The following is a 26534-nucleotide window of genomic DNA, read 5'->3' as shown; positions in this document are numbered from 1 at the left end:
AGAATAGAACTCTGTACTTCTCAACTGTTTACTTCTTGGTTTAAATACAAGTATATTCAAAGAGACATTTTATTTTATTTCTAGAATGCCAGTTAATGAAAACAGAACGACCAAAGCCAAACACATTTATTATCAGATGTCTCCAGTGGACCACTGTTATAGAGAGAACATTTCATGTAGACACTCCAGAGGAAAGGTAAGAAACTCATTATTTCCATTTTGTGAAAAAGTGACAATCAGTCAAAAGGTGTATATGTATCTGACTTGACCACTTGTAAATATCTGTAAATATACTTGTAAAATGCTATAGTCCCCTAATTATTCTGTTTCTGGTATAACAGATAAATGACAGGCTTACAAAAATACTAAATCAAAACCTCTAGGAGTGCTATAAGATATACTTTTTAACAGAAAATAGAGCATTTAAAAGTTAAAATGTAAATTAAAGAGGACATTTTAATCACCAAACTACCTTTTAAAAATTATGTAATTGATTGTGTTCATATTTGGAATTCTGAGGCTGGTGACGGCAAAAGGTTTCAAGTAGTGTGCCATTATGCAAGTGACTTCCTAGAGTGTTATGCTGAGAAGGATTCTGAGATTAGGTCTAAGCTCAGTGAGGAAAAAAAAAAATCGGGCTTGATTGGCGTTGACTATCATCATTGCTAAAGAGGGGGGTGGCAAAATGTTAGTATCTAGCACACCAACTTCATCAGGCCCACATTTCATCTTCCTGATCTACTATCCTCCAATTCTGTCTTAATACCTTTTATCTGGTGGCTCTGATACTGAGTTAGGTCCAACAACCATGAAATCACTTTTCTACACGTTATCATATATGATCCAAATCAGAAACTTTGTGAAGTTAAATGTTATTAGCCTTATTTTCCAAATGAATAAATTAGGTCCTAAGAGACTTATCTAAGATTTAAAACAAAAACAACCTCTTCCCCAAATGTAGTAAATAGTAAAGTATTATTTTAATAATACTCTTTTTGTCAATAAATAGTAAACAGTAATGTATGATTAATTGCTTCAGGAAATGTAGAAAAGAAGAAAAATAGAAAAGAATGAAAATTTACTCAGAGTTCTAATTCTACAACCAGAGTTAGGGACTGATAATATTTTCTTTTATATACTTCCAGTCTTACTCTGTGCAGATGTATTTAGGTCTTTGGTATACATAAAATTTGGTATGTCCTCCCTCCCCACACACCCTTGTCTTCCCTGGCCATTTCTATGTGCTAGATGCTCAGTTTGCTTATGTCTCCACCCATACCCATTGTTGGGCTAGTTACCATGTATCTTTCAGATCTGAGCTTAAAATGTCACATTTCCTACAAAACATTCCCTCACTCTTATAGAAGAGGTAGGACTCCCCTGCTATATACTTAGTTATCTCCTTGTATTCTTTGTATCAAGTATATCTCCACTGTAATTTTTGTTTGCCTTTCTCACTTGACTATAAGATTCTTGACTAGCAAGTATCATATCTTCCTTGCTCATTATTTTATCTTTAGCATGCAGTCCAAGGTCCGACATAGTATTTGTTGACTGGCTGAATAAACGGAACTTTTCCCATATCAGTATATAGTCTTTGAAAATATTATTCTTTGTGGATTTATAACATCCCATTGAAACATTAATTTTTCCATTTATGTTGGCAAAGCTGGACTTAAGCCATATCTTAATAATTATTACTATTTTTTCAAAATAGTCTCAGCTTTTTTAGTACATTCTTTAAAAGTTTTGATTAAAAAACATAATATGGGGCTTCCCTGGTGGTGCAGTGGTTGAGAATCTGCCTGCCAATGCAGGGGACATGCATTCGAGCCCTGGTCTGGGAAGATCCCACGTGCCGCGGAGCAACTAGGCCCGTGAGCCACAACTACTGAGCCTGCGCGTCTGGAGCCTGTGCTCCGCAACAAGAGAGGCCGCGATAGTGAGAGGCCCGCGCACCGCAATGAAGAGTGACCCCCACTTGCCACAACTAGAGAAAGCCCTCACACAGAAACTAAGACCCAACACAGCCAAAAATTAAAAAAAAATAAAAAAACCCAACAAAATCATAATATGAAATCTACCTTCATAACAAATTTTTAAGTTATGGTATAGTATTATAAACTATATGCACATTACTGTAGAGCAGATCTCTATAACTTTTTCATCTTGCATGGCTGAACCTCCATACCACTGAATAGCAACTCCGCATTTCCCTCTCCCACCCCTGTTAACCACCATTCTACTTTCTGCTTCTATGAGTTTGACTGCCTCACCTTATAGATACCTCATATAAGTGGAAGCATACAATATTTGTCTTTCCGTGATTGTTTCATTTCACTTAGCATAACGTCCATGTTGTAGCATATGACAGGATTTCCTTCTTTTTTTTAAGATTATAATGTTCCATTGTATGTTTATACCATATTTTCTTTATCCACTCAACCATCAATGAACATTTAGGTTGTTTCCACCAGTTAGCTATTTTGAATAATACTGCAGTGAACAGGGGAGTACAAATATCTCTTCGAGATCCTGATTTCAATTCTTTGGGATAAATACCTGGAAGTGGATTGCTGGATCATAGGGTAGTTTTATTTTTAAATTTTTTAATTAAAAATTTTTTTTAATTGAAGTATAATTGATTTACAGTGTTGCGTTAGTTTCAGGTATACAACAAAGTGATTCAGTTATACATATAAATCTATTTGTTTTTTCAGATTCTTTTCCCTTATAGGTTATTATAAAATATTGAGTGTAGTTCCCTGTGCTATACAGTAGGTCCTTGTTGGTTATGTATTTTACATATAGTAGTTTGTATCTGTTAATCCCAAACTCCTGTGTTTAATTAATCTTTTGAGGAGCTTCCATAGTGTTTTCCATAGTGGCTGTGCCATTTTATATTCCCATCAGCAGTGCACAAGGGTTCCAATTTCTCCACATTCTCACAGTCTTATAGAGGCCATTCTAACAGGTGTGACATGATGTCTCATGTGGTTTTGACTTGCATTCCCATGTTGATTAATGATGTTGAGCATCTTTTCATATTACTGTGATCATTTGTATATCTTCTTTGAAGAAATAACTATTCAAGTCTTTTGGCCATTTTAAAAAGCAGGTTATTTGTTTATAGTAATCTCTTATAATCCTTTTTATTTCTGTAGTATCAGTTTTAATGTCTCCTCTTCCACTTCTGATTTTGAGTCTTCTCTCCTTTTTTTCTTAGTTTAGCTAAAGCTTTGTCAATTTTGTTGATCTTTTCAACAACCCAATTGTTACTTTCATTGAATATTTCTATTCTCTATTTTGTGTGTTTCTGGTCTAATGTTTATTATTTTCTTCCTTCTGCTAACTGTAGGCTTAGTGTGTATGTATAAAGTTAGGTTGCTTATTTGAGGTCTTTGCTCTTTTTTAATGTAGGCACTTATAGCCAAAAAACTTCCATCTTAGTACCACTTTTGCTGCAACCCGTAAGTTTTGGTATATTGTATTTTTGTTTTCATTTGTCTCAAGATTTTTTTATTTCTCTTTTGATTTCTTCTTGAATTCATTGGTTGTTCAATAGTATGTAATATGCACATATTTGCAGATTTTCCACTTTTCTTTCTGGTATTGATTTCTAGTTCTATTTCATTGTGGTCAAAAAAGATACTTGGTATGATTTCAGTCTTCTTAACTTTGTTAAGACTTGTTTTATGACCAAACATGTTATCTATCTTGGGGAGTGTGCACTTAAGAAGAATGTTTATTTTGCTGCTGTTGGGTGGAATGTTCTTTATATGTCTGTTAGAGCACTTTGATCTATATAGCATTGTTCAAGTTCTGTTTCCACATTGATCTTATGTCTGCATATTCTGTTATTAAAAGAGGGGTTTTGAAATCTCCTATTATTGTAATGCTGTCACTTCTCCAGTTTTGTTAGTGTTTGTTTCATATATTGCTGTCTTGTTGAGTTCATACATATTTATAGTTGTTATATCTCCCTGGTGAATTGACCATCTTATCGTTATATAATGTCATTCTTTGTCTCTTGTGACAGTTTTTGACATAAAGTCTATTTTGTCTGATATAAGTATGGTTACCCCTGCTCTATTTTGTTTATCATTTTTGAATATCTTTTTCCATTCTTGTACTTTAACCTATGTATGTCCTAATATCTAAATTGAGTCTCTTTAGACAACGTATCATGGGATCTTTGTTTATTCATTCAGCCACTCTGTATCTTTTTATTGAGTTAAATCCATTTACCTTTTTAAGGTAATTACTGATAGGGATTTGCCATTTTTTAAATTGTTTTCTGTTTAACTTGTTGCGGTTTTTTTTTTTTTTTTTTTTGGTGCCTCTTTTCCTTTCCTGTCATCTTCCTTTGTGTTTCATTGATGTTTTTGTATTAACATGCTTTGATTTCTTTCTCATTTTCTCTTGTGTATTTTTTATAGGTATTTTCTTTGTAGTTACCTTAGAGCTGATATAAAATATCTTAAAGTTGTAACAATCTATTTAAAAATGTTAATAACTTCAGTTGCATACAGACCTCTACTCTTTTACTTAAATCCTCATACTTTATGTTCTTGGTGTCATAATCACATCTTTTTATATTGAGTATCCATTAACATGTTTTTATAGTTATAGTTTTTTAAATACTTTTGTCTTTTAACTTCTGTACGAGAATTAAGTGACTTACATACCATTGTTACAGTATTCCAATATTATGTATTTTTAATATCTGTTTGTGTTTCTGTCTAGTGTCCTTTTGTTTCAACTTGAAGGACTCCCTTCAGCATTTCTTGTAAGGCAGGTCTAGTAGTGATGAACTCCCTCAGCTTTTGTTTACCTGGGAAAGTCTTTATTTCTCCTTTATTTTTGAAGGAGAAAGTTTTGACAGTTATTTATTCTTGGTTGGCAGTTTTTGCCTTTAAACACTTTGAATATATCATTTCACTGCCTTCAGACCTGCAATGTTTCTGCTGAGAAATCCACTGATAGTCTTACAGAGACTCCCTTGTAGGTGATGAGTAGCTTTTCTCTTGCTTCTTTAAAGATTCTCTCTTTGTGTTTGACTTTTGACAATTTCATTATAATGTGTCTTAGTGTAGACTTTTTTTTTGGTTCATCCTAGTTGAATCTGGATGTCCCTTTCCTTTCCCATATTTGGGAAGTTTTCAGCTATTATTTTTCCAAATAAGCTTTCTGCCCCCTTTTCCCTTTCTTCTCCTTCTGGGACTCCCGTAGTGCGTCTAATGTCCATTTGATGGTACCTCATATGTCCCTTAGGCTTTCTTCACTCCTTTTCATTCTTTTTTCTTTTTGCTCCTTTACCTGGATAGTTTCAAATGACATGTTTTTGAGTTTGCTGATTCTTTCTTCTACTTGATCATGACTGCTGTTGAACCTGTCTGTTTAATTTTTCAATTCAGTTATTGTATTCTTAACCTCCAATTTAAAAATATATATTCTCTCTCTGGTGATATTCTCATATTGTTCAAGTATCATTGTACTGAGGTCATTGAGCATCTTTCTTACAGTTATTTTGAATTCTTTGTGAGATAATTGATATACCTCTTTGTCGGTAGGGTCTGGAGAATTATTTAATTCTCTTAATTGGGTCATGTTTCCCTGTTTCTTCATTTGTCTTGTAAGTTTGTGTTGGGATCTGCACACTTGTAAAAACAGCCACCTCTCCCATCTTTAGAAATTGGCTTAGTGCAGGGAATGACCTTTACCAGTCAGCCCAGCTACAGATTCTAGTGAACTCTTCAGCGTTGTCTGTGGATGTGACTTCTCTGGATTGGTGCATGTAAATCTCCAGTTAGAAAGACTTGCGTGTTTCTTTTTTCAGGAGCTCATAATCTCTTGCTCCTTCTAGTGCTTGTCTCCAGTACTGCAGATTCTCTGGAGCCACTGCAAGTCCCCTAGCTCTGTTTTGTTCTCAGCACCACCTAGGCTTCTAGATTATGCCAGGTCCCATCAGTGCTCCAAGTCAGATGAGACAGAACCCAGTCCCGTGGGCAGTTCCCAAAAAACCAGAATATTGGATGCACACTGAACTCTTCTCTTTATCCCCTGAGGGAGAGGCTGCTTACTTGGGATACAGGAGTCTCTTAACTGATTTTTGGATTTCTCAGAAAGGAAATTAATCTATGTATTGTTATTGAGTCAGTGTCTCTTTGGGGGGAAAGGAGGATCTAGGGCTTCCTATTCTGCCATTTTTCTGATGTCTCCAGAGCATTCTTCAGGTTATTTTTTTAAGGACTAAAGAAAATCTTTATTAGTATTTTAAATGAACTGCCTTAAACTTATAAATTAATTTGGAAAACATTGATACATTTAAATATTTAGCATTACACTAGAGTATATGCTGTTTATATTCACTTAAATACTTTGGTAGAGTTTTTTCTCTATTTGAAACAGCGAGCTTATTTGTAGCTATTTCATATTTTTATTGCTTTTGTGATTAGGATGTTTGTCATTATTTTTTCTTATTTCTTGGTCTGAAAGAAAGCTGTTGGTTTCTGTTTATTATGTAACTCAAAACATTTATTCTTTTGTTGACATAGCATCTTCAGGCAACACTAGTTTCGTCTCTTCCTTTCTGATCATATTATCTATTATTTCTCTGTGTTTCTAAGCAATATTTAATAATTTTCATGACAGCAGGTATACTTTTTTCTCCTATTTTAATAAATGTACTTCAAAATATTCACTGTTAAATATGATTTTTATATATACTTTATTATGTGATACAGGAACATTGACTTTATGAAACAAGTCATTTCCTTTTCTTATAGCTAATCACTTTGTCACCACCATGCCCCACTACACTCACACCCACAATTGCATGTTCACACATACACCCCCCCTTGTGTTATAGCTATATTTATCTACCTGTAGTTTACCAAATACTAATACTGGGTTCTCACATCACCTGGAGCTCTTTCTGGCTTTTTTGCCCCTATGATAGGAATACCTTCCTTTGTCTCTCTGTTCCTCACATTCTCTTCCTGTACCAGCTCATTGTACATTTCCATTTATAAATCACCTTTCTCTTTTGATCCCCATCCCAAACTTTCCATTGTTTTTCTTAGACACCACTGTACTCAACACATACTTGTTATATTTTACCTGTAACACCTTGTGATACTTATTCACAATACCAATAAGCTTCCCCTATCACTGTAAGTTCTCCCTACTCCATGCCTTATTTGAGCTTTAGCAGCACTCATATATTAGATATTTTAATTAAATACTTGTTTCCAGATAAATGATTAGCTTATGAAACTTGTTTAGTTTTTGTATAAGTGGTATATACTTTAAGATGAATACGTTTTCATAGGGGTCTCTGTTCTGTTTTCTAAATTGACTGCATTTTCCAACATTACATAAGAATTAGAAAATTCTTCTAATAATTAGAAACCTTCTAATTAATTAGATACCTTCTTTCAATTAGTGAGATACTTGGGTCCAATATTCTTTTGCATATATGTATATATACACACACACACACACACGCATATATACATATACCACACACACACATATGCATACATACACACACACACACCTCTGTGTTGTTCACTTATGGTGAATTAGGTAATTTAGGTCAGTAATCCACCTAAGAACTTACTAGAAAAGCTGGACAGAATTTTCACAAAAAGGGTTGGGGGGAAGTGACATCCAAGAGCCAATAAGGATGTGAAGAATTATGGGCCAAAACACTCTGGAAGAAAGAAACCCAGAAAAGTGAGCCCACTCTTTCTCTAGGGGTATCTGCCAATTCTAGAAGACATGTCTGAGATGTTAAGATTTGGAATAACTGTCAGATCTGTGAATCAAATTTTGGAATCCAGGGCCTACCAAAAGGAGACATGGTAAATGACTATATTTTAGGTTGGCACTCTAAAGGACTATACCCTAGAATAAAATGTAAACTGGATATAGACTTACCTTTTAAAGATTGAAGTCTAGCATTAAATTATTTCATTCCTTAAATTTGGTTAACATAATCCACTTCTGCGAGTCTCCTATGAGCCTGCTAAAAGCAAATCTCTAAAAGAAGATTATATCTTATTAGGCCTCAAACTATTTCCTTTTTCATGTACATTGTTCAATACTCATTTAAAAAAACAAATATACAAATATTCAAGACAGTGTGGCCAAAACCACAAAAACAAAATAGACAACAGAGTAAGATTCATAGGGGCTCCAGATAATGGAGTTATCAGGCAGATTGAAATAAATATGTATTAGTATGTTCAAGGAAATAAAAGTTAAGGCTGAGAAATTCAGCATAGAGCTAGAAATTATAAAATAATGAATAAAATGAGAATTATAAAATTGAAAAATAAGATATTTAAAGTTCTTAGTGTTAGTGGGAGGTTTTAGTAATAAATTTAGCCTAGCATTAGGGAAAGTTAGTGAACTCAAAGATATGGTTCTAATAATATCCAGTTGAAAAATGAAAAGATAGAAGGGTAGAAAATAAAGATAAATAAGAGCAGAATGTAAGATAAAGGGAATGCAGTGAGATGGTCTTACATAACACACAACTGGAGTCTCAAAAAATAAGAGTGAAAGAATGGGGCAGAAAGTATTTGAAGAGACAATGGCTGAAAACTTTCTAAAATGGCTAAAAAGGTATCAAATCACTTATTCAGGAAGTCCTATAAATCTTACGGAGAAAAAATAGAAGGAAAACCCACCTAGTTTCGTTAGACCTTTTTTTTTTTTTTAAATTTTATTTATTTATTTATTTATGGCTGTGTTGGGTCTTCCTTTCTTTGCGAGGGCTTTCTCTCTAGTTGTGGCAAATGGGGGCCACTCTTCATCGCAGTGCACGGGCCTCTCACTATCGCGGCCTCTCTTGTTGCGGAACACAGGCTTCAGATGCGCAGGCTCAGTAATTGTGGCTCACGGGCCCAGTTGCTCCGCGGCATGTGGGATCTCCCCAGACCAGGGATCGAACCCATGTCCCCTGCATTGACAGGCAGATTCTCAACCACTGCGCCACCAGGGAAGCCCTCGTTAGACTTTTGAAAACAAAAGAAAGTGGGAAAATCATCAAAGCACATAGAGATAAAAATTACTTTGCCTTCAGAGGAGCAACAATCAGATCAAGAGGTAAGAGATCAACAGAAACCACTGACATGGAATGTATAGAATGGAATGATAGTTGGAGTTAATGTGCTGAAAGAAAATAAGTGCTAATGACCTAAAATCTTTTCCAGAAATAAAGGTAAAATGAAAGTATTTCAGTTGAATATTTTAATAATTTCACTCAAATATTGATAACAATTTAAGAGGTATGGCCAACATGGTGGAGAAGAGAGACGTTGAGCTCTACTCCTCCCACAGGCACATCAGAATTGCAACTGTTTACAGATGAGAACAAACTGAAGACTAGCAGGAGAGATTTTTCAAAACTAAAGATATAAAAATGGGTAAGAGGAGTGGAGACAGTTGCAGAGGTTCTCCCCAAAGGGTGAGAGGTCCAAGCCTTACATCAGGCTCCCCAGCACAGGGGTCCTGCACCAGGAAGAGGAGCACCCAGAATGTCTGGCTTTGAAAGTGAGCAAGACTCACATACAGGAGAGCTGGAGGACTATAGGAAACAGACTTGCTCTTAAAGGGCTCATGTAAAATCTCCCAGTGCAGAGGCCACAGAGGCAGTAATTTGAAGAGAGCCTGAGTCAGACCCACTTGCTTGATGATCTTGAGCCTCCCAGAGAGGCAGAAGGCAACTATGACTCCCCCTAGGGATATAGATGCTGGAAGCAGCCATTTTGGAGAGCTCCTTCTACCAAAAGGACACTGGTGCTGGTAAGCACCATTTTGAAGTTTTCCCTCTAGATTATCAGCACTGGTAGCTTGCCCACCCATCAGCCAGGAAGCACCAGCATGGAACCCAACAGGTCCTGGCTCTGCCCACCAGCCCCAGGGCCCCACACACCAATGGGTCTGGATCAGCCTTGGGAGCCCTCAGGCACCACAGTCAACCTACTAGTGGGCCAGCACCATCACTGGGACCTCCCAGAACCCACAAACAGCTGGCTTGGGACATGACCTAGCTATCCCACCAACCGGGTAGCACCAACCGGCTAGCACCCAAATACCCTGGGCCCTGCAGCTGGTGACCCCAGAACCTGGCCTTGACCACCAGCAGATAAGAACTAGCCTCAGCACCTCCTGGGCCATGAAACCTGCTGTATTGGGACCCAGCCCCACCAACTAGTAGGCTGGCAGCCTCTACATGTCAAGGCCTGTTATCCAGCCAACTTGGGGGTCAACACCCCCTACCACTGTGCCTATGGTGGTCAGCCCTGCCACAAGAGAAGGGCCCATACAGCCCACATGGAGGCACCATATAGCTCTGGTGACCAGAGGGAGGTGTGCTGCTAAGCCCCATATGATGACTCCTACATAAGGCCATTTCTCTAAATTGGGAAATGTAACCAACCTACCTAATACATAGAAATAAAAACAGAGAATTATGCAAAATGAGGTAACAGAGAAATATGTTACAAACGAAGGAACAAGATAAAACCCCAGAAGAACTAAGTGAAGTAGAGGAAAGCAATTTACTGGATAAAGAGTTCAAGGTAATGATCATAACGATGCTCAACATACTCAGTAGAAGAATGGATGAACACAGTGAGAAGTTTAACAAAGAGAAAATGTAAAGAAGAACCAAAGAAAGCTGAAGAATACAATAGCTGAAATAAAAAATATTCTAGAAGGAATCAATAGTAAATTAGATGATAGACGGAAAGATCAGTGAACTGGAAGACAGAGAGTAGTGGAAATCACACAGATGAACTGAAAAAAGAAAAAGGAATTAAAAAAAATAAAGTTAGTTTAAGAGACCTGGGGACAACATCAGGCATACTAACATTCACATTATGAGAGGTCCCAGAAGGAGAAGAGAGAGAGAGAAAGAGGAGAGAACTTATTTGAATAAATAATAGCTAAAAACTTCTTTAACCTGGAAAAGGAAACAGACATCTGGTCCAGGAGACATAGAGGCCAAAATAAAATGAACCTAAAGAGATTCATACCAATACATACTGTAATTAAAATGGCAAAATTTAAAGAAAGAGAATCTTGAAAGTAGCAAGGGAAAAGCAAGTAGTTATGTACAAGGGAACTTCCATAAGACTATGAGCTGACTTTTCAGTAGAAACTTTTACAGGCCTGAAGGGTGTGTCATGATATATTTAAAGTGATGAAAGGAAAAAATCCTACAATCAAGAATGCTCTAGCTAGCAATGCTGTCATTCAGATTTGAAGGAGAGAGAAATAGTTTTATAGACAAAATCTAGAAGAGTTTAGCAGCACCAAACCAGCTATATAAGAAATGTTAAAGGGACTTCCCTGAGTGGGAAATAAAAGACCACAACTAGAAAATATGAAAATTACTAAAGGAAACATCTCATTGGTAACCAGGCAAATATATAATAATGATGGTACGTCAATCACTTTTAAAGCTAGTAGAAAGGTTAAAAGACAAAAGTAGTAAAATCATTTATAGCTACAATAGGTAGTTAAGGGACACACAAAACAAAATGATGTAAAATATGTCTAAAACATTAAATGTGTGTGTGTGGGTGGATTGTTAGAATGTGTTTGAAGTTAAGTGATCATCAACTTAAAATGATCACATACAATGTTAATATAATGCAAATGTGATACTAAAGCTAGTCATCGTGTCACAAGGGAAGAGAACAAAAGAAGAAGAAAGGAACAATAAAGAAGCACAAAAACAACCAGAAAGCAATAAATAAAATGCCAGTAAATACAAAATGCCAATATATAGAGTTTAAAGCAAAGACTGTAGCAAGAGACAAAGAAGGATATACATGATGATAAAGGGATCAAGAAGAATATATAAAAATTGTAAATATATATGCACCCAACATAGGAGCACCTAAATACATAAAGCAAATATTAAAGGGAGATATTGACAATAACACAATAATAGGGGATTTTAACATCCCACTTACATCAATGGACAGATCATCAAAACAGAAAAATCAGTAAGGCAGTACTGGCCTTAAATTTCACATTAGACCAGATAATACACACACACACACACACACACACACACACACATAGAGAGAGAGAGAGGATATTCCATCTAAACCCAGCAGAATACACATTCTTTTCAAGTGCACATGAAAGACTCTCCAGGATATATCACATGCTAGGCCACAAAACAAGTCTCAACAAATTTAAGAGGATTGAAATTATATCAAGCATCTTTTCTGACTGTGAAGGTATGAGACTAGAAATCACCTACATGGACACATGGCAGCTAAACAATATGTTACTAAACAATCAGTGGGTCACTAAAGAAATCATAGAGGAAATAAAAGAATATTTTGAGACAAATGAAAACGGAAACACGATTCAAAATCAGTGGGATACAGCAAAAGCAGCTCTAAGAGGGAAGCTTATAATAATACATGCCTACCTCAGGAAACAAGAAAAATCTCAAATAAGCACCCTCACCTTTCACCTAAGAAAACTAGGAATAGAAGAATAAAGAATAAACAAAACCCTGAGTTAGTAGGAAGAAACAAATAATAAAGACCAGAGTAGAAATGAATAAAATAGAGACTGAAAAAATAATAGAAAATATCAATGAAACTAAAAGCTGGTTCTTTGAAAAAGTAAACAAAATTGAAAATCCTTTAGACAGACTCATCAAGAAAAAGAGAAAAGGGCCAAAATGAATAAAATCTGAAATGAAAGAGGAGACATTACAACCAAAACCACAGTAAAGAAAGGATCATAAAAGAATACTGTGAACAATTATACACCAGTAAAATGGACAACCTAGAAGTAATGGATAAATTACTAGAAATGTACAATCTCCCAAAACTGAATGAGGAAGAAATAGAGTATATGAACAGACCAGTTACCAGTAACTGAAATTGAATCAGTTAAAAAACAAAACAAAACCTTCCAACAAACAAAAGTTCAGGCCAGACAGCTTTTCAGGTGAATTCTACCAAACATTTAAAGAAGAGCTAATACCTATCCTTGTTAAGCTATTCTAAAAAAATTAAAGAGGAAGAAATGCTTAAATAAATGGTGTTGGGAAAACTGGCTGCTTCATGCAAATGAATGAAACTGAACTACTTTCTTAAACTATATACAAAATAATATCAAAATGAATTCAAGACTTAAACGTGAGACCTGAAAGCACAAAACTCCTAAAAGAAAACATAGTCAATATGCTCTTTTTTTAAAAATTAATTAATTAATTAATTAATTTATATTTGGCTGCATTGGATCTTCGTTGCTGCACGTGGGCTTCCTCCAGCTGCGGCGAGCAGGGGCTACTCTTCATTGCGGTGTGCGGGCCTCTCACTGCGGCGGCCTCTCCCATTGCAGAGCATGGGCTCCAGGTGCACGTGCCTCAGTAGTTGTGGCACGCGGGCCCAGCAGCTGTGGCTCGCAGGCTCCAGAGTGCAGGATCAGCAGCTGTGGCGCACGGGCCTAGTTGCTCCATGGCATGTGGGATCCTCCCGGACCAGGGCTCGAACCCGTGTCCCCTGCATTGGCAGGCGGACTCCCAACCACTGCTCCACCAGGGAAGCCCTCAATATGCTCTTTGACATCAGTCTTAGCAATATTTTTTTGATAGGTCTTCCCAGGCAAGAAAAACAAAAGCAGAAATAAACAAATGAGAATATATCAAACAAAAGCTTCTACACAGTGAAGAGAACCATTAACAAAACAAAAAGGCAACTTACTAAATGGGAGAAGGTATTTGCAAATGATATATCCAATAAGAGGTTAATATTCAAAATACATAAAGAACTCTCACACCGTTCAATATCAGGAAAACAATCTGAATAAAAAATAAGCATAGGATCTGAATAGACATTTTTCCAAGGAAGACATACAGATGGCCAGCAGACCCATGAAAAGATGCTCAAAATCACTAACTACCAGGAAAATGGAAATCAAAACCACAATGAGATATCATCTCACACCTGTTAGAATGGAAATTATCAGAAAGATAAGAAATAACAAGTGCTGATGAGAATGTGGGGAAAAGGGAACCCTTGTACACTGTTGTCAGGAATGTAAATTGGTGCAGCCACTATGGAAAACAGTATGGAGGGTCCTCAAAAATTAAAAATAGTACTACCATCCAAGCTAGCAAGTTTACTTCTGGTTATTTTTCTGAAGAAAATGGAAACACTAATTTGAAAAGATGTATGCACCCTTGTGTTCATTGCAGTATTATTTAAAGTAGCCAAGCTATGGAAGCAACCTTAGTGTCCATCCATAGATGAATGGATAAAGAAGATGTGGTATGCATATACAATGGAAAAAAGAATGAACTCTTGCCATGACAACATGGATGAACCTAAAAGAGTATTATACTAAGTGAAGTAAGGCAGACAAAGACAAATACCATATGATTTCAGTTATATGTGGAATCTAAAAAACAAAACAGAAACACTCATAGATATGGAGAATAAGCAGGTGGTGGCCAGATAGGGAGGATGCAAAGAAAAAAAAAAAGGTACCTATGTGATGTAATGAATGCTAATTAGCTTTACTGAGGTATTCGGTTCACAATGAATATTTATATTTTTAAAGGAATTTTAAAGTGCAGAGCAGAGAAAAGATTACTGATACAGTTTGTTACCAGCAGGCCTGCTGTAAAGGAAATCCTTCTTCAGACAGAATTAAAATCATTCCAAATAGGAAAGATGTAAGAATAAATGAAAAAATTAAAATAGTAAATAAGTTGATAAAGCCAAATGAGTATTGATCTTATGAACAATAATAATATATTTTGTGGTTTGATTATATAAAGAATAAAACAAATCTGAAATAATAGCGTAAATTGAGGTCGACGGGAAAATGGAGTTCATTTCTAGAGACATCACCGTGTTTTCTGGGAAGAGTTAGAAGTATTGATGTGTATTAGACTTTGCTGAGTCAGAGATGAATGTTATAATTTCAAGGATAACTTCTAAAAGGAAAGTAAGGGTATGATGATCATCAAGATAATATGAAGAGAAATAGAATCATAAAAAATTAATGAATCTGTTTTATATTATATAAGTGAACTCTGTGTAAGTTAAGAGTGTATTTTAAAATAATACAGAATAAGATGGCTGAAAACTCTGAAGGAAAACTGAACTGGAATTCTGAAAAAAGTGTAAAATAATAAAACAAAACTAGAAAGGCAAAGAGGAAAATAAGAGGAAACAAGCAGAAAAAAATAAAATAGTGGACTCTTGTGCAACCATATAAATAATTGTATCAAATATTAATGTATTTAACACTGCAGTTAAAAGGCAGAGAATTTCAGAATTGATGAAAATGCAAGGTTTACTTAAATACTCTCTGTAAGAGATGTACTTTAAATATAAAGAGAGCTAGGTTGTATCATGCATTCATTAAGCATAAAAAGGAGATTTGCTATATTATATGAGATTTCAAAATAAAATATTACTAGAAACCAGTAAGACAGCTATGATAAAAGGGTTGATTGATCTGGATGATATACAATTATTAATATGTATGCATACAATAATGATTAAAAAAAGAAGAACAGACAATCCCACAATCATATTTGGAAATTAAAAAATTTTTTTCAATAAGAGCAACTAGACAAAAAATCAACAAAGACATAGAATTATACTACCACCATGATGTAATTGATATTTACAGACTACTACACCCAAAATTGGCAGAATAAACAGTTTTCAAATGCATATGGTTAATTCACCAGGATTAATTGTATCCTGGTTTATAATCCTGGATTATAAAATGATTGATCAGAAATCAAGTGTATAAGAAAACCAGAAAAGCTGCAGGTGTTTGGAAATTGAATAGCATACCTCTTAGTAATCACTGAGTCAAAAACAAAATTCAAAAGAGCCATTACAAATTACAGCTGATCTTTGAACAATATGGGTTCGAACGGCACTATTCCACTTATATGTGGATATTTTTTCAATAAATACGTACTCCAGTGCTACACAATGCTTAGTTGGTTGAATCTGAGGATGCAGAACCACAGATACTGGCGGGTTCAATACGGCAGAGTAGGAGGACGTGGAGTTCTCGTCTCCTCACAACTAGGGGACCTACCAGGCGCTGGTGGGGGAGCTCGCACACCTGAGGGGATGGGAGGAACCCCCGAGCGATCGGGTAGGACGTTGGGGGAGGGAGTGGGGAGGAGAAGTGGAGGCCAGACAGGACTGGTGCCCCTGAGGGGTGGCTGGGGGAGGGGAAGAGTTCCCACGCCTGGAGGGGCCCACTCACAGAGAGAGGATCAACAGGGACAGGGAGAGACTCTCAAGGGATCAGAGGATTGGAAGGGAACACGGCCAGTGTTTCCTCTGCCCACTCGGGCCTATGGAGTCTGCTGAGGTCCAGGGCTTGATCTTCTGCCCTCTGAGGGCCCCTCTGGCTGCATGGGTCCTGGGGGCGTGGGAGGGAGAGGGAGGAAAAGTAGAGGCTAGATGGGGACTGGTGACCCTGAGGGGCGGCTGGGGGAGGTGAAGGGGTTCCCACTCAGGAGGGGCCTACCCATGGTGAGGAGATAAGCGGGAATGGAGGGAGACCTTCTTGGGATCGGAGGATGAGAAGGGAACACAGCCAGCATTTCCCCCACCCACTCAGGCCCAGGGAGCCTGGTGAGGTCCAGCACCTGATCCTCTGCCCTCCAAGGCCCCCTCCAGCCATGTGGGGCCTGGGGGCATGGGAGGGAGGAAAAGTAGAGGCAAGAAGGGACTGGTGCCCCTGAGGGACAGCTGGGGGAGGGACCACCCTGAGGCCCCTCTGGGGGCCTAGGCCCCGCCCCACCACCATCCCCCCCAGGGCCTCTTCCGCCCGCCTAAGCCTAGGCCCTGCCCCCGCCTAGCCCCGCCCCCTGCAGCCAAGCCTTTTTTTTTTTAAACAGCATGAGCAAGTGGGTTTTATTCCAGAAATGCAACATTGATTTAATATTAAGACTCAATTAAGTTAAATATACCACATCAATAGAATAAAGGACAAAAACCACATTATCATCTCAGTAGCTGCATAAAAAGCATTGGGCAAAATTCAACATCCCTTCATGATAAAAACACTCAAACTAGAAACAGAAAGAAACATCTTCAACCTGATATAAGACATCCACGAAAAACCCACATCTAACACCATACTTAATGGCGAAAGGCAGAGATGCTTCCCCCTAAAATCAGGAACAATGCAAGAATGTCATCTCTCACCACTTTTTTTCTACATTGTTCTGGACAGGGCTATTAGGCAAGGGAAAGAAATAAAATGAATCTACATTGGAAAAGAAGTAAAACTTTTCTATTTGCAGACAACATAATCCTGTGTGAAGAAAATCCTAAAGAACCCCTGCCCCCCACACAAAACTATTAGACCTAATACAGGGGCTCAACAAGGTTACAATACAAGATCATATACAAAAATCAATTGTATTTCTATATACTTACAATGAATAATTCAAAAATGAAATTAAGAAAACAGTTCCATTTACAATAGCATCAAAAGGATAATATACTTAGGAATAAATTTAACAAATGACATACAAGACTTGTACACTGTAAACTACACAAAACATTGTTGAGTGAAATTAAAGAAGATCTAAATAAGTGGAAAGGCACCTCACATTCACGGATTGGAAGACTTAGTGTTAAGATGGCAATACTCCGCTAGTAGACCTACTGATACAATAAAATCCCTATCAAAATTTGAACAGCTCTTTCCCCCCAGAAATTAACAATCTGACCCTAGAATTCTAACAATAACAAATAAAAGGGTCCCAGAATGGACGGAACAGTCTTGAAAAAGAACAAAGTTCAAGTACTCACACTTCCCAATTTCAAAACCCACTACAAAGCTACTATAGTCAAGACAGTATTGTACTGACATACGGATAGTATGTAGCCAGATAATGGAATAGAATGAAGAGTCCAGAAACAAACTCATATCTCTGTGGTCAGTTGATTATTGTCAGGGGTGCCAAGGCCATTCAATGGCAAAGAATAATGTTTCAACAAATGGTCTTGGGATAACTGGATGTTCACATGCAGAAGAATGAATTTAGACCTATACCTCACACTGTATACAACAATTAACTAAAAATTGATCAAAAACCTAAATGTAAGAGCTAAAACTATAAAACACTCAGAAGAAAACATAGATGTAAATGTTAATAATCTTGGATTAGGCAATGATTTCCTAGGTATGATACAAAAAGCACAGCAAGAGAAGAAACAAAAATAGGTAATTTGGAATCATCAAAATTAAAACTTTTATCCTTTAAAGGACTATCAAGAAAGTGAAAAGACAACCCATAGTATGGGAGAAAATGTTTGCAAATCGTATACGTTATAAGGGACTTGTATCCAGAATGTACAAAGAAATCTTACAACTCAATACAAAAGACAAATCACACATTTAAAAAATGGGCAAAGGATTTGAATAGAAATTTCTCCAAAGAAGATATACAAATAGCCCATGAGCACATGAGAAGGTGCTCAACATCATTAGCTTCAGGAAAACAAAAATCAAAGTCACAATGAGATACCACTTCACACGCACTGGGATAGCTACAATAAAACAGACAGATAATAACAAGTGTGGAGAAATTAGAAGCCTCATACAGTGCTGGTTGAAGTGTAAAATGGTACAGCTGCTTTGGAAAACAATATGGCAGGTCCTCAAAAGTTAAATATAGAGTTACCATATGACCCAGCAATTCCTCTCCTAGGTATATACCACAAAGAAATAAAAACTTATGTATACTCAAAAAAACTTGTATATGATGTTCATAGTAGCATTATTCATAATTGCCAAAAAGTACAAACAATAGAAATATCCATGAACTGACAACTGGATAAATAAATATGGTACATTTTTACAATGGGATGTTATTCAAAAATAATAAGAAATGAAGTACATCATGGATGAGCCTTAAAAACATTTTGTTAAATCACAAGAAGCCAGGCGTAAAGAACAATATATTGTATGATTCCATTTATGTCAAATGCTCAGAACAGGGAGACAGACAGAAAGTACATTGGTAGATGCCTAGGGTTAGGGTTTTTCGTTGGGGTGATTAAAATGTTCTTAAGTGTGCTTAAGTTGTGATGATGGTTGCACAATTTTGTGAACATACTAGATATCACTGACTTGTTCACATTAAAGGAGTACTTTGTGTGATATGTTAATTATATTCCAATAAGGCTGTTAAAATTGATATAAGTAAATAAATTAATTAAATAACATTTCAGTCCATGTCACATATTCCGGTAATCCCAAAGCTTCTCTGGAAATGACTGCTGTGATGCATGGATTGTAGTATCTTGGCTCCCAGGGCGGAGGTTGGGCCTGAGCTCCTGTGGTGGGAGCGCTGAGTCCAAACAGCTGGACTAACAGAGAACCTCAGACCCCAGGGAATCTTAATCAGAGCGAGGTCTCCTGGAGGTCCTCATCTCAGCACCAAGACCCAGCTCTACCCAACTGCCTGCAAACTCCAGTGCTGGATGCCGCAAGCCAAACAGCCAGTAAGACAGGAACACAGCCCCACCCATCAAAAAAAGAAAAGAGATGACAAAAACCTGTTACAGATGGAGGAGCAAGGTAAAAACCTACAAGACGAAATAAAAGAAGAGGAAATAGGCAACCTACCTGAAAAAGAATACAAAGTAATGATAGTAAAGATGATCCAAAGTCACAGAAATAGAATGGAGGCATGGATCAAGAAAATACAAGAGATGGTTAACAAAGACCTAGTAGAACTAAAAACCAAACAAACAGTGAATAACAACACGATAACTGAAATGAAAAATACACTAGAAGGAATCAATAGCAGAATAACAGACAGAAGAATGGATAAATGAGCTGGAAGATAGAATGGTGGAAATAACCACTAAGGAGCAGAATAAAGAATGAAAAGAACTAAGGACAGTCTCAGAGACCTCTGGGACAATATTAAATGCAACAACATAACAAATTATAGTGGTCCCAAAAGAAGAATAGAAAGAGAAAGGGTCTGAGAAAATATCTGAAAAATTATAGTTGAAAACTTCCCTAACATGGGAAAGGAAATAGCCACCCAAGTCCAGGAAGCACAGAGAGTCCCATATAGGATAAACCTTAGGAGAAACACACCAAGACACATATTAATCAAACTAACAACAATTAAATTCAAAGAAAAAAAATTAAAAACAGCAAGGGAAAAGCAACAAATAAAATACAAGGGAATCTCTATAAGGTTATCAGCTGATTTTTCAGCAGAAACTGCAGGTCAGAAGGCAGTGGCAGGATATATTTAAAGTGATGAAAGGGAAAAACCTACAAGCAAGATTACTCTACCCAGCAAGGATCTCATTCAGATTTGATGAAGAAATCAAAAGCTTTACAGACAAACAAAAGCCAAGAGAATTCAGCACCACCAAACCAGCTTTACAACAAATGCTAAAGGAACTTCTCTAGGTGCGCAACACAAGAGAAGAAAAAGACCCACAAAAACAAACCCCAAACAATTAAGAAAATGGTAATAGGAACATACATTTCAATAATTGCCTTGAATGTAAATGGATTAAATGCTCCAAGCCAAAGATACAGACTGGCTGAATGGATACAAAAACAGGACCCATATATGCTGTCTTCAAGAGATCCACTTCAGACCTAGGGATACATACAGACTGAAAGTGAGGAGATGGAAAAAGCTATTCCATGCAAATGGAAATCAAAAGAAAGCTGGAGTAGCAATACTCGTATCAGATAAAATAGACTTTAAAATAAAGACTTGTTACAAGAGACAAGGAAGGACACTACATAATGATCAAGGGATCAATCCAAGAAGAAAACATAATAATTATAAATATTTATGCACCCAACATAAGAGCACCTCAGTACATAAGGCAAATGCTAACAGCCATAAAAGGGGAAATCAACAGTAACACAATAATAGTGGTGGACTTTAACACCCTATGTGCACCAATGGACAGATCATCCAGACAGAAAATAAATAAGGAAACAGAAGCTTTAAATAACACAATAGACCACATAGATTTAATTGATATTTATAGGACATTCCACCCGAAAGCAGTAGAATACACTTTCTTAAGCACACAAGGAACATTCAACAAGATAGATCACATCTTGTGTCACAAATCAAGCCTCAGAAAATGTAAGAAAATTGAAATCATATCAAGTATCTTTTTTGACCACAACACTATGAGATTAGAAATCAGAGGAAAAAAGCTGTAAAAAACACAAACACATGGAGGCTAAACAGTGTGCTGCTAAAAAACCAAGAGATCACTGAAGAAATCAAAGAGGAAAGAAAAAAAAATACATAGAAACAAATGACAACAAAAACACAATGACCCAAAACTGTGTTTCCAAAACACAGGAAAAGCAGTTCTAAGAGGGAAGTTTATAGCAATTGAATCTCACCTCAAGAAACAAGAAAAATCTCACATAAACAGTCTAACCTTACACCTAAAGCAACTAGAGAAAGAAGAACAAAGGAAACCCAAAGTTAGCATAGGGAAAGAAATCATAAAGATCAGAGCAGAAATAAATGAAATAGAAACGAAGAAAACAATAGCAAAGATCAATAAAAACAAAAGTTGGTTCTTTCAGAAGATAAACAAAATTGCTAAACCTTTTGCCAGACTCATCAAGAAAAAAAGGGAGAGGACTCAATAAAGTTAGAAATGAAAAAGCAGAAATTACAACTGACACCACAGAAATACAAAGGATCATGAGACTAATACAGGCAACTCTGTGCAAATAAAATGGACAACCTGGAAGAAATGGACAAATTCTTGGAAAGGTACAATCTTCCAAGACTGAACCGGGAAGAAATAGAAAATATAAACAGACCAATCATAGGTACTGAAATTGAAACTGTGATTGAAAATCTTCCAACAAACAAAAGTCTAGGACCAGATCACTTCACTGGCGACTTCTATCAAATATTTAGAGAAGAGCTAACACCTATACTTCTCAAACTCTTCCAAAAAATTGCAGAGGGAGCATCACTCCCAAACTCGTTCAACGAGACCACCATCACCCTGATACCAAAACCAAAGATATCAGGGGAAAAAAAATTACAGACGAATATCACTGATGAGCATAGATGCAAAAAGGTGCTTAGAGGGAAATGTATCACCTCTACAAAGGTGCTTGTATTTGAAAAGAAGAAAGTTCTCTAGTCATTAAGTTTCCATCTTAAGAAAGTAGAAGAGTAGAGTAAATTAATCCCAGAGCAATCTGAAAGAAAGAAACAATAGAGAGTAGAATTCAATTAAATAGAAAGCAGAAAAATAATAGGGAATAATCCATAAACAAAAGTTAGTTCTTTGAAAATACTTAATAGAATAAAAAAATGTCTTGGAAGATTGTTAGGAAAAAATAGAAAAAAGAGGGAAGACACAAATTACTGATACTGACCCCTAGAAAACATTGGCACACTTGAACAGCTCAATATCAATGAACAGTATTGAGTTTGAGTAAAATAATTTTCCTGAAGAAAAACTCCAATTCCAGATGGCTTCACTGTTTACTTCTGTCAAATATTTGAAGAGGAAATATTACCAAGCCTACACAATTAATTACATAAAATAATGGAGGTGGGAACCCTTCCCTTCTCATTTTATAAGGCTAGTGTCACCCTCATTCCAAAAAATGGTCAGTGCTATCATAAGAAGAGAGAACTATATCAACAAAATATTAGCAAACCAAATCCAACAACACATAAAAAGATCATACACCATAACCATTTGGGATTCATCCCAAGTTCACAAGGATGGTTCAACATACACAAATCAGTCAATGTGGTACACCACATAAACAAAAGCCAAAAACCACATGATCATCTCAATAGATGCAGAAAAAGCATTTGACAAAATTCAACATGTATTCATGATTAAAACTCTTACAAAAGTGGGTATAGAGGGAACATATCTCAAGATAATAAAAGTTATTCATGACAGACCTACAGCCAATATAATAGAGGTGAAAAGCTGAAAGCTTTCCTGCTAAAATCTGGAGCAAGACACAGGATACCCACTCTCACCTCTTCTATTCAACATAGTATTGGAAGTCCTAACCACGGCAGTCAAACAAGAAGAAGAAATTAAAGGTATCCAAACTGGAAGGGAAGAGGTCAAATTGTTATTATATGCAGATGATAATATACTATATATACAAAACCCTAAAGACTTCACATAAAAACTACTAGAAATGATAAACGAATTCAACAAGGTAGCAGGATACAAGATTAACATACAGAAATTGGTTGCATTTCTTTTCACCAATGATGAACTATCAGGGAATGTAAAAAAACAATACCTTTAAAAATTGCACCCCCCAAAATAAAATACTTATGAATAAATTTGATCAAGGAGGGGAAAGACTTATACACTGAAAACTACAAAACATTAATAAAGGAAATTGAAGATAATTCAAAAAAATGGAAAGATATCCCATGCTCTTGGATTGGAAGAATTAATATTGTTAAAATGGCTATACTATCCAAAGCAATCTACAGATTTAATGCAATCCCTATCAAATTACCCATGACATTTTTCACAGAACTAGGACAAATAATCCTAAAATTCATATGGAACCATAAAAGACCCAGAATGACCAAAGCAATCCTGAAGAAAAAGAACAAAGCAGGAGGCATAACCCTCCCAGACTTCAGACAATACTACAAAGCTACAATTATCAAAACAGTGTGGTATTGGCATAAAATCAGACATATGGATCAATGGAACAGTACAGAGAGCCCAGAAATAAACCCACACACCAATTGTCAATTAATCTTCAACAAAGGGGGCAAGAATATACAACAGGGAAAAGACAGTCTCTTCAGCAAGTGGTGTTGTGAAAGTTGGCCAGCCACATATAAATCAATGAAATTAGAACACAGCCTCTCACCATACACAAAAATAAACTCAAAATGGCTTAAAGACTTAAACATAAGAAATGACACCATAAAACTCCTAGGAGAGATCATAGGCTAAACATTCTCTGACATAAATCTTAACATTGTTTTCTTAGGTCAGTCTCCTAAGGCAATAGAAATAAAAACAAAAATAAACAAATGAGACCTAATCAAACTTACAAGCTTTTGCATAACATAGGAAATGATAAACAAAATGAAAAGACAACCTACAAGAATGGGAGAAAATATTTGCAAATATTGCAACCAACAAGAGCTTAATTTCCAAAATATACAAATAGCTCATAACAACAACAAAACAAACAGCCTAGTCAAATAATGGGCAGAAGACGTAAATAGACATTTCTCCAAAGAACAAATATAGATGACCAATAGGCATGTGAAAAGATGCTCAACATTGCTAATTATTAGAGAAATGCAAATCAAAACTACAATGAGGTACCACCTCACACCAGTCAGAATGTCCATCATTAAAAAGTTACAAATAACAAATGCTGGAGAGGGTGTGGAGGAAAGGGAACCCTCCTACATTGTTGGTGGGAATGTAAGTTGGTGCAGCCACGGTGGAAAACGGCATGAAGGTATCTCAGAAATCTAAAAACAGAATTAGCATATGATCCAGCAATCCCACTCCTGGACATATATTCATACAAAAGTATAATTCAGAAAGCCATGTGCCCCTATGTTCATAGCAGCTCTGTTCACAATAGCTAAGACATAGAAACAACCTAAATGTCCATCGACAGATGAATGAATAAAGATGTGGTACATATATACAATGGAATACTACTCAGCCATGAAAAAGAACGAAATAATGCCATTTGCAGCAACATGGATGCAACTAGAGACTATCATACTAAGTGAAGTAAGTCAGAAAGAGAAAGACAAAATATGATATCGCTTATATGTGGAATCTAAAATATGACACAAATGAACCTATCTATGAAACAAAAACAGAATCTTAGACCTAGAGAACAGACTGGTGGTTGCCAAGGGGGAGGGAGTTGGGGGAGCGGTAGAATGGCAGGTTGGGGTTAGCAGATGTCAGCTTTTATATATAGAATGGAGAAACAACAAAGTCCTACTATATAGCACAGGGAACTATGTTCAATATCCTATCATAAACCATAATGGAAAAGAATACATTAAAAAAAAGCATGTATATATATTTAACTGTATTACTTTGCTGTACAGCAAACTTAGCATTGTAAATCAACTATAGTTCACTAAAAATATTGATTTAAAAACAAGAAAGAAGTAGCCCAATATACTTGTGACTATAGTCAATGCAAAATTTCTTAACAAAAGTTTGACAAATCAAATTCAAAAAATATGCAAGAAAAAGGTGAATACATTATGACTAAATGGAGTTTATACTAGAATTCAGTTGTATTAACATCTGAAAATCATTCAACTAATTTCACTGTATTAATAGGATAAAAGAAAACTACCTGGTCATTTCAACAGGTGCAGAAGAAGCATTTGAAAAAATTCAACACTCTTTCATAACAAAAACACTCAGCTGGCTAGGAATGCAAGGGAACTTACTCAACTTGATTAAGGGTATCTACAAACTACAGCTTACATAATACTCAAAGGTAAAAGGCTTGATATTTTCTCTCTTAACATCTGGAACAAAGTAAGAATGTCTGCTCTCACCACTTTTATTTAACATTGTACTGATGGTCTGTTCTAGTGCATTATAAGGCAAGAAAAAGAAATAAAAGGAAACACACTGGAAAGGAAGACGTAAATTGCTCTTGTTTGTAGACAGTATGGTAGTATTTGTAGAAAATCCAGAAAAATAAAAGCTGTTAGAAATAGTAAATGAATTTATTAAGGCTATAGAATAAAAGGTCAACAGAGAAAAAGCAATTGTATTTCTAAATACAAGCAAGAAAAATTAGAAAATGAAAAAAAAAATTTAAACTTCCATAATAGCATAAAAGAATACTTAGAAATAAATTCAATTAAAGATTTACAAGATGTTTTCACAGAAAATTACAAAACATTGCATTGGAAAATTGAAGACCTAAATAAATGGAGAGCTATACCATGTTCATGGATTGGAAGACTTAATTTATTAAGATGGCAATTTCCTCCAGATTGACCTACAGATTTAATGCAATTCCAACAGACTTTGTCTTAAGAAATCTGCAAACTCATTTTATTTATATGGAAATAAGTGATCCTTTATCTGATAGCACAAGTGTCAAAAAGTAAAAGCTTCATACTACTGCTCCTGAGACTTATTATTTAAGCTACAAACTGTGCCTATCATTTTTTAAATCAGAAACTTACCTATGATCTGGGTCCAGTTTTTGCCTTTGAAAGCTTTTTCTTGGAACATCTGTTGGACCATAATAAAGAAACTGAGTATGTCAGTGATGGACTTACAATGGCTAAACAATACATTTTAAAAGTGTGGCAAACTTTTGGGGGTCTGTATACTTTATAGATAAGATATGTGCAGATAATTAAAATTTAATCATACTTTAAAAGGATTTTTAGTCAGTTTTCTTAAAATCGTCTTCTCCTTCTCCCCTTCTCCTCCCCCTCCTCC

General features: G+C 36.0%; 1 protein-coding gene across 5 annotated transcripts in view; it reads left to right on the top strand.

Annotated features, from left to right (window-relative positions):
* AKT3 (AKT serine/threonine kinase 3) overlaps positions 1-26534 on the top strand; it is a 386660-nt gene that overhangs the window by 180756 nt on the left and 179370 nt on the right. For all 5 annotated transcript variants that reach the window (XM_059940876.1, XM_059940883.1, XM_059940866.1 and 2 more), the window contains one exon: positions 85-196. In XM_059940876.1, the coding sequence (XP_059796859.1) occupies positions 85-196 (112 nt within the window). The remainder of the gene's footprint in view (positions 1-84; positions 197-26534) is intronic.

This window comes from Balaenoptera ricei, chromosome 1 (genome assembly GCF_028023285.1).
Source record: "Balaenoptera ricei isolate mBalRic1 chromosome 1, mBalRic1.hap2, whole genome shotgun sequence".
NCBI lineage: Eukaryota > Metazoa > Chordata > Mammalia > Artiodactyla > Balaenopteridae > Balaenoptera > Balaenoptera ricei.
Note: the sequence above shows the minus strand (reverse complement) of the source record. Positions and strands in the feature narration are given on the sequence as shown.